This window comes from Lactuca saligna, chromosome 4 (assembly GCF_052625555.1).
Source record: "Lactuca saligna cultivar CGN05327 chromosome 4, ASM5262555v1, whole genome shotgun sequence".
Classification (NCBI taxonomy): Eukaryota; Viridiplantae; Streptophyta; class Magnoliopsida; order Asterales; family Asteraceae; genus Lactuca; species Lactuca saligna.
This window is the reverse complement of record NC_136420.1, coordinates 38,688,435-38,698,016: the sequence shown is the minus strand read 5'-3', so window position 1 is coordinate 38,698,016 and position 9,582 is coordinate 38,688,435. Positions and strand designations below refer to the sequence as shown.

The window sequence follows — 9,582 nt, the reverse complement described above, 5'->3', positions numbered from 1 at the left end:
TGTGAGTGAAGTAAGAGTTGAAGAGAAAACATCTCCCAACAACTTATTATTAGAAATCCAAAAGTAAAGTGAATCATGAAAGCTGACAAACATAATACACCTTCATAAATCCTTTTCTTCTTCTTCTTCTTCTTCGTCTTCCAACTTTTACTAAAAAATATAAAAAATATTTTCCATAAAAATAAAAATAAAAAATAAAAAGAACCTTTGTTGAAGCATTAAAAAGCCCCCCTCCCTTCTATCATTTTCTCACTTCTTCTTTACACATTCTTCTCTCAAAGTGTAAGCAAAAATGGCCAATTCTTCAAAGCATGGCCTAATAAGCTTACTATTCCTTTGTATTTTTGCTCATAACATGCTTCATGTCATGTCCCAATGGCCTAAAGGTGGATCAACAAGATACTACGACTTCAAGGTCTCTCTCTCTTTCTATTCCTATTTCAATTTCTATTTTTCTTTATGATTCTCTTTTCTGTTTTTTTTTTTTTTCAATTTAACTGATTTTGATAATTAAAAATTATGTTTATTAGGTACAAATGTTAAAAGTCAACAAACTTTGTCAAACGAGAGAGATAGTAACCATCAACCAGATGTACCCTGGACCAGTTGTGTACGCCCAAGAAGATGACAGAATTATCGTAAAACTCACAAATGAGACACCATACAATACCACAATTCACTGGTATACTATTTTTTTATTTATTAAATCTGATTATCTTTTTTTTTTATATACACATAGAAAAAATCTAATTTACGTTAATGATTGAAATATTTACATCAGGCATGGTGTGAGACAGATTCTAACTTGTTGGTCAGATGGACCTTCTTATATCACTCAATGTCCTGTTCAATCTGGTCAAACTTTTACGTATGAGTTTACTTTGGTCAAACAAAAAGGTACCCTTTTCTGGCATGCTCATTTTTCATGGCTTAGAGCAACTGTTTATGGTGCAATCATCATCTACCCTAAAAAAGGAGTCCCTTACCCTTTTAAATCTCCTTACGAAGAGCACACCATTATCTTAGGTCAGTGATTTTTAATTTATATACACAATATTAATCAAAATCAAATTTTTACAAGTATCATTTTTACTTATTAAGGGGAGTATTGGAATTGGGATCTTGTGCAACTTGAGAATAATGTGACAGCTAGCGGCGGTGGTGCTCCGGTGGCGGATGCGTACACCATCAATGGTCACCCGGGCCCCAACTACAACTGCTCAACAAATGGTAATTGTCCATATATGGGTTCAATTCATCAAATTTCAAAATATCTTACATTTTCCCCATAGAAACACGTTGAATTATTGTTGTTTTTTTTTTTTTTTCAAAAACAGATGTGTTCAAGATTGATGTAGTACCCGGGAAAACCTACATGTTAAGAATAATCGGTGCTCTTCTAAACATGGAAAGCTTCTTCACGATTGCTAACCATAAGTTAACCATAGTTGAAGCAGATGGAGAATACACAAAACCATTCACCACAGATCGAGTCATGTTAGGGCCAGGTCACACCCTAAATGTCCTAGTCACAGCCAATCAGAAAATAGGAAGATATTCCATGGCAATGGGCCCCTACATGTCAGCCCAAAATGTCGCATTTCAAAACATAACATCAATCGCATACTTCCAATACATAGGCGCCACACCAAATAGCGTCACATTACCCGCTCCTTTACCTAGATTTAATGATAATTTAGCTGTTAAAACGGTTATGGACGGGTTAAAAAGTCTAGAAGTTTCCAATGTCCCTAAAGAGATAGACACGAATCTTTTTTTCACAATCGGGCTTAACGTCAACAAATGTGGATCAAAAACACCGAAGAAGAATTGCCAGGGTTTGAATGGTGGTGTCATGGGAGCTTCCATGAACAATAATAGTTTCATTAAGCCGAATTTTTCGATTCTTGGAGCTTATTATGAGCATGTCAATGGTGGGTTTACTGAGGATTTTCCTGGGTCGCCTTTGAAATTTTATGATTTTGTTAATGGAGCGCCTAATTCGGCTCCTAATGACACGGGATCCGTTAATGGGACGAGAACAAAGGTTATCGAATATGGAAGTCGGGTCCAAATTATTTTACAGGATACGGGTACAGTTACTACTGAAAATCACCCGATTCATCTTCATGGGTATAGTTTTTATGTGATTGGATATGGTAGTGGGAATTATAACCCGCAAACTGCTAATTTTAATTTAATGGACCCACCTTACATGAACACGATTGGGGTGCCTGTTGGTGGATGGGCTGCGATCAGATTTGTTGCTGATAATCCAGGTAAAACACAAACTTTATTAAAAAAAATTAAAACATATAAATTATTTTTGAGGTTTATGTTTTTTAATGTTGTTAGGGGTTTGGTTTATGCATTGTCACTTGGAGATACATATGACTTGGGGATTAGCGGTTGCGTTGGTGGTGAAGAATGGTGTAGGACCAATGGAGACGCTTCCTCATCCTCCAGCAGATATGCCTCGTTGTTAGTTAAATAATTAGGTTGTCATCTTTAAATCAAGTAAAAGATTTTACAAAACAAGTGTGAATTAAGTACTTAAGTGTGATTTTCAATTTTTAAGAATATATCGTGTAAAAAAGCTCATGTTTCAGTGAATAAAATTGAAAATTTCAACCAAGTGTAGTTGGGGAGAGTTAGTGTGCCTAAACTATATAATAGTATTATGTATAAAAGCTAAAGAAATCAAACCTTTTTTATTTTATTCAGATCATGAAGATGAACGTGTTATAACTTATAACTTATACATCATAGTGACAGTTGATAAAGATCATGGGTTGACTCTGTCTGAACTCCAACAGCTCTCTTCATTGATGTTCTTCCTAGAGAATGCTATCCTCTCGTTACTCTTCAAATTCACATAATCAACCTGAGTACAAAACAAATTCTTACAATTATAATGAGTAGAATAAATAACATACAAATAAATATATGAGCAGAAAATAATTTGGACCTGATCAGGGTCAAGAAGGAGCAAGCAATAAGCTGAAACGGGTCCAGCTGAAGGGTCCAATGAAGTTGGCACCTCGGTTGATTGATCACCTAAAGATGGAAGCCCTGGAGTTGGACCCAGATATTGGAGCCTCGATTTTGGTGAACTAGCAAACCAAGCTGTCTCTCTTTGCTGTATCATAGATTCCAAAGATGATCAAGAACACGTACATTTGTAGCGATTGTTTCAATTGTTTCAATTGTTTCAAATACTAACACAATTTGTCAATTTGAGACAAGGAAATCATAAAACAGAGCTACCTGAAGTTTCATGGGGTCAGGGTTTGATCCATCAATGACATCGACTTTACCATTGATCCGGAATTGTTCCCACGAATCGGTAAAATACCAACAAATCTAAATCATAACGAATCCATTTAGAATATGAGAAATAAAGGGAGACTTAGGGAATCAAAGTGTACATACTTCAGCAAATGGGCATTGTTTAAGATCTTCAATCTGCAGTTAAATTTTTCACAAATCAATACCCTAGTTTTTTATATATATACTGAATTCACCTCTGATTAATATTTCTAAGCTGAAACAATCAACCTTGTGACTTCTGCAGTCCGTGTTGATTTGAATTTTATTGCTAGTATCTGCAAATCCCCTACATAACAGCAAACGCCCAAATTTCGTAACACATTAACACCAAAAATCGTGTGTGTCTCTGTGTGTAATACCTGAAAACAACGGTGCGATTAGCAGGTCTTCCATTGGATCCTATTGTTGCCTGTAAACCCCGAAATTGAGAGCAAGGTTATTCCGATAGAAGGTGTTTGGATAAAAAAGAAAGAAAGAAAGACGATGCCTTATGGATATATCATATATGTACGTACTAGTTGAAGATAGGAAGAGTGGCGGAGGTGGGAATTGGACTGCAGTGCGTTGAGAAGAAGCTGTTTCCATGGCGCTGTTACTGTGCCCATATCTAATCAGTGCTCCTCCGAAGCGTCTGGTTTTACTACATCGACTCTCGGAGTCTCGGTTCCTAAATGACATTTTTAAATAATTGAAGGGTCTAAAAAGCTTCCTAATAACAATTAAGAACCCTAACCAAACCAAATCTATATGGTGTTTTTAATCAACTAACCTGGTTTTGGAGTACAAGTACTTCAAGTCTAGTACAATTAGTTAGGAGTTTAGTATAATTACCGGTTGCTGTCACGAGTAAATTGAAGTTTGAGATTATCTTGTTATGTGATCCACTCGGTAGTCTTCCTTGTTGGTTGAGTCAACTCAGCAAACTTTTTATGAGCTTGGTATTATGGAGTTAGCTCGACAAACATCATTGCTAGACAGTCCAACTCGGTAAAGCCTTATAAAGGAGAAAGTATTTCTTTATCATCATTTTCAAATTGAAGTTTGGGATTCTCTTGTTAGGCTGTGGGATCCGCTCGGTACACTTCCGTATTGGCTGAGTCAGCTCAGCAAACTATTTTTAAACTTAATATTGGTTGAATCAGCTCGACAAATGATGTTGTTAGATAGTTCAACTTGGTAAAGCCTTATAGAAAAGAAAGTCTTTCCGTTAATTTTTTTCCTTATCTTCTTCCCAATTTAGCAAAACCCACCTCTTCTTTGTGAGGTGGATTTCAATTTTATCAAAAATGCCACACAACAATAAATAAGCAATTTGGCACATGGAAGTTTTTTAGTCAATTTTGGACCATATTTGTGTGGCCAAACTTTACCACGATATTCTAATGTCTATAGCCACTTAAACATTGCAAAGCATAATCTAAGTTTTGAAAAAGGTTATCATGGCAAACCAAGTGACTAACCCAAATTTAATTGAACTCTTTGTTAGTAAGGGAATAAATCATATTAGGGCTGTAAACGAACTGAACGTTCGGCGAACCGTTCGTGAACTGTTCAGCGGGAAGTTCGTTTATGTTCGTTTATTTAATAGATGAACGAACATGAACAAAAATTATCGTTCGTTTAGTTAAATGAACGAACATGAACAATGGTCTCGTTCGTTCATTTATGTTCGTGAACGTTCGTTTATGATGTTCATTTACGTTCATTTATGTTTGTTTGTTTAAGTTTATTTATATTCATCTATATTCAATTATTTTTTATTATATTGTTATATTATATGTTCGTGTATGTTCATATATGTTCAATTGTGTTTTTTTTATCCTTGTTCGTTTATGTTTGTTCGTTTATGTTCGTTTAGCATGTTCACGAACATAAATGAACGAACATGAACAAAGTAATTTGTTAAACGAACGAACATGAACAAGAAAATCTCGTTCGTTTATCCGTTCGTGTTCGTTTGTTGTTCGGCTAACTTAAACGAACGAACATGAACAAGACCTTGTTCGTGTTCGTTTGGTTCGTTTACAGCCCTAAATCAGATGATGTAAAATGCATGTTTTTATGGTTTATAGTTTATTACTAAATAGATGTGTTGTTCTTTATAGTTTAACTTAGAATAAGGTGGGTTTTGGCAAGATCCAGATTTCAAACCCGAAATTTAACTAGATTTCATCCTTGGAAATTGTAGTTTTTGTCTTTTTCCAATAATAGCTTCTTTTATCTTTATTAGGGTTTAAGGTTTAGTGTTTGTATAAGATTGAATTGATCCCGAACATAACAAACACAAGGGATCAAGGAGAATAGCCTCTTGCAATGGTGCCTCTGACTCTGAATGATCGTTGTAAAAAAAACAAAAAAAAAGCCAAACATAATTATAAAAAGTCAACTTTTTGAAGATGAAGAAAACACAGACATGAATCTCCAAGATACAATAAAGTTCCACTATACAGAGGTGAATCTTTCATTTTTATTTTCAATATCAATCAGTGCATTTGTAGAAGAGGAATGCAGCAGCATAAACAAAAATGATAACCTTTCCAATCTTGACTTTATATTACCCGTTTCAGTACAAAGGAGAGTGAACAACTTCCAAACATGATGAACATTGAACAACAACCTATTAATACCACTCACATATCTCCATTAATCCCAAAGATTCTGACTTTATGCATATTAGGGAACTTGGCAACAACAAGCACAATCACAGCAACTGTGTTTAAAAACAGCATTGGGTGTTGGTAATCTGTTGTGTGTGAAGCTATCAAATACCTGCAACTCAAACAAAAACAACACCCATCACATATTTCAATATGTAAAAGGTAAATGTTTACAGTTTACTTAATCAGAAATCAGAAATCACCATTGTAGCTTAAATAATGTTTACTTACAGAACAACAGGAACGACTGTTAAAAACTTTCTGTTTCTAGTGAGCTGTTTTCCATTGTCGATCTGTTCCCACCATGTCAGCCTGTTGTAAATCCCTTGGTCTTCTGCAAATGGAGTCCCTTTCATCCAATGGAAAAAGTGATAAGTGACCTAATAAGAAACAGGACTTAGACATTCATCATAGATACAAAACACTGAAAACTAATCGGATCAATATAATAGAAAGCCATAAGAAACTGAAAGATCTCATCTTTCAGCTATCCCTCGATCTTAATTGATGATTAGAAAACCCTAAATACGAAATAGAGAAAATTCAACACCGGTAGGGCTTCACGATCTCATTGGCTTACATATGCCAAAAACGAAATCGAACACATCATATTTCAGTAATTTTTCCAAATTGTACCATAATTGTATTGGATGTCATTGATTTACTAACAAGATTGAATTCAATTTTCTATAATAAATTTTAGATCGAACACCTAACAGTAACCCTCAAAACCAAATCGAATTGAGATGCAGAAAGAAGACAAATCATCTGTCTTTCAATGAGATGGAATAGTATTTAAATTTTGAGATTAAGATAGAGAGAGGTATAATTACGAGGAAGTGGGAGAGATTAACAATGGTCCAAGCCATGCCAGGGGTGCAACCAGAAACGGAGAGAATGAGAAGCCATGAAAAGAACAAGATGAAGATGTAGGTTGTCCATACTCCTGGGTACGTGAACCAGTCGGTGTTTCTGTTCAGATCCGTCGTCGGTGTCGCCTTCACGTACATCTTCTGTGATTCCTTATCAACTTCACCAAGATTTCCTTGATGAAATGGAGAGGATGAGAAGCAGTTATTCCCAAATCAAATGAATGATTAAAATCAAAAATCCCACGGAAGATGTGCCTCGAAAAACACCAAGAGACGTTACGAACCAAAAACTCTCTCTCTCTCTCGTGACGGAACAGGGGCTGATGAGGGCTGATCCTGATCGTGATATTTTTGCAAAATGTGGAGATCGATTAACAAGGACAAAGCTAACACCTAAACTAGCCTATGAAAAGTCAAAATGCATCTAATAGCAATTAATATTTAAAATGTCTACAAGGAGCTATTTATTAAAATTAGAGTTATTAAAATGACGGTAGTTGAAGGTCTATTTAAAATGTTGAATAAGTTATAGTCTTGGTCTATGTGGTTTACACAAAATAATATTTTTGGTTCTATTTTCTGGGGGAAAGTAACACCATTCGACCTTATTTCACTATTTGATATCACCATTGTTCCCTTGGACCATTACACTATTAAATATTTTAAAATGTCACGTTACCCTCATACCAACCGAGTAAAAACATATAACATACGAACCACATTTGTATAAAACTCAAAACTTGAAAAACATACCTTAAATGTCGTTATGGAAGGTGAAAGTTGTTGACTTGAGGTCGGGCTCGATTATTTCTGAATAAGACTCCTATTTTACTCTCAACGCCAAAATGAGAGTCATTTTAGTTAACTGGAAAACTGATGTCCACCAAAAATTCAAACTCATGCTCGAAATCTTTACCTCACGGTCAATGATTGACTGATACCTCTCAATGCGAACAGTTCCCCGAAGAGAACTTAAGTTGGTTGGCATCAGTGTAATGTTGATTGCTTGTAAGTATGAAGAAATTTGGCCGCCTGAAGTGAATGATGTGATCGTGATATCGAATAACACGTATACAAGGGAACATATTTTAGGAATGGTGAAAGCGATTCTTGGTATTTTTAGGGTGGTATTTGATTGTACATACATCGTATGTGTTTCTTGTTAGGTATACGAAAGCTTTTGTTATTGCTGATAATGAGGTATATTTTTGAAAAGAATTCAGTTTTTCATAATTGTGAATTATGAAAATTTGATGTTTCTCTTTTTTGTGGATTTAGATGGAGAATATGGTGTTTTTCTTGACTGACATTACTCGATTATTATGAGGAATAATCCTTTGAAGTTTGTTACTTTTGTTGTTTATGTTGCTAGGTGTACGATAAGACTGTTGCTTGGAATGGGACACTCAAGTATCATATTGGGTACCCTTACACCAAGAGTACATGCATGATAATTGGGTAGGGCTCAATTATTTCTTGAAATTGATATTGGATTAACGATAACTAAAATCTTAGTTATCATTGTATAATGAATGAGATGACAAAACGGGCAACAAACTGCGTCGTTAAGTCTTTTTGTATGGTAAAACCAATTCTTTTGAAGACTACATCCATAGATCTAGGGGATATAACATTATTATGCATGATCCATTATAGTCTATTAAGAAGCGTCACCACATCTGGCATGAGAAAAAAATGGTATGAAAACGTGTTGATTTTCCATGCTTGATTTTTCATGTTTGGTGACTTTGCTTGTAGCAGCTTTTAAAATAGCATGTCCCGCCGTAAAACCCCCTACCCTCAAGACCACGAGAATGGATACCCCAGAAAGGTCGACACATGTATGTTTCCTCCAACCTATCCAAAAGTCAAGACTTCAGTCTATCTCAGGGTTGATCATCCTTCTTTCAGGTCAGTCAAGAAATTCACAGTACCTCTTTATTGGCAGAAACCCTATCACGCTTTAATATGTCAAACAAAACAGTGAGTGTGTGAATGATATTGTAGTAATCTTCATGAATGAGTTTATGTGACAACCTGAAATTTATTTCGTTGCTGTAACCCATTTCCGTTAATAAAACTCGTTTTTATTAAATTTTTCCGTTAACATTTTGGATTAGGCAAATTAAATTGAGACATTTATTATGACTTAATAAGTGTCGAAACGAAATAGAAACACGTGAAACGCCCTCGATATTCCTTTGAAAAGTTTCTAGTTTACGACTAAGTCGGGTTACGACCATTTAATCGGGTATGACCATAAACTCCGTTTAACGTCGGGATCGGGTGGATCCCCACCAGGCCGCAAACTCAAACCCTATATAAGGGTTGAGTGGCCTTCATTTGAGCCTTTTTCCCACTCCTAAAACTTTCTCTCTCTACTCTCTCTCTCTCTACAAGTTGGATTTTGGTCAAGAAACACCTCATTCAAGCTTCAAAATCGTAAGTAATCCTTCCTAGCTTGTTGTTTAACTTTGTATCCATGCAAATTCAGGGTTGAATCATCCAAATACCTCAAAACTTGTGTTTACGGTTGGGGAACACCTCCCACAACCGTAAACTCCCATAAGGGGGTTTTGAAGCCCCAAAACCCCTCCAAAACCATTCTAATGGTTATTTATGACTTAGAAACTTGCATGCATGAACTTAGAACCCCAAAATCATGTCTTTATGGGAGTAAACATGAGTTACGGTCCATGAACATTCATGAACCGTAAACACCT

The 9,582-nt window shown here is 35.5% G+C and overlaps 3 protein-coding genes across 3 annotated transcripts; 1 reads left to right on the top strand and 2 right to left on the bottom strand.

Moving 5' to 3' along the window:
* The first annotated feature begins 240 nt into the window (after window positions 1–240).
* On the top strand, window positions 241–2,635 carry LAC6 (laccase 6). The gene is made up of 6 exons (XM_078989782.1): window positions 241–415; window positions 531–682; window positions 782–1,026; window positions 1,102–1,230; window positions 1,338–2,279; window positions 2,356–2,635. The coding sequence occupies exons 1-6, from the start codon at window positions 293–295 to the stop codon at window positions 2,484–2,486; spliced, it is 1,722 nt and encodes a 573-aa protein (XP_078845908.1). The 5' UTR covers window positions 241–292; the 3' UTR covers window positions 2,487–2,635.
* A 57-nt stretch (window positions 2,636–2,692) lies between these two features.
* On the bottom strand, window positions 2,693–4,310 carry LOC145041645 (Pyridoxamine 5'-phosphate oxidase family protein). Its single transcript, XM_078989783.1, has 8 exons — window positions 4,162–4,310; window positions 3,846–3,997; window positions 3,690–3,739; window positions 3,559–3,616; window positions 3,433–3,465; window positions 3,268–3,363; window positions 2,969–3,139; window positions 2,693–2,884 (listed from the first exon to the last, which is right to left on the bottom strand). The coding sequence occupies exons 2-8, from the start codon at window positions 3,933–3,935 to the stop codon at window positions 2,786–2,788; spliced, it is 597 nt and encodes a 198-aa protein (XP_078845909.1). The 5' UTR covers window positions 3,936–3,997; window positions 4,162–4,310; the 3' UTR covers window positions 2,693–2,785.
* Window positions 4,311–5,757: 1,447 nt separating this feature from the next.
* LOC145041643 (uncharacterized) lies at window positions 5,758–7,269 on the bottom strand. The gene is made up of 3 exons (XM_078989781.1): window positions 6,821–7,269; window positions 6,219–6,367; window positions 5,758–6,099 (listed from the first exon to the last, which is right to left on the bottom strand). Exons 1-3 carry the CDS (start codon window positions 6,995–6,997, stop codon window positions 5,961–5,963), a joined length of 465 nt encoding a protein of 154 aa, XP_078845907.1. The 5' UTR covers window positions 6,998–7,269; the 3' UTR covers window positions 5,758–5,960.
* Between the last annotated feature and the right edge of the window lie 2,313 nt (window positions 7,270–9,582).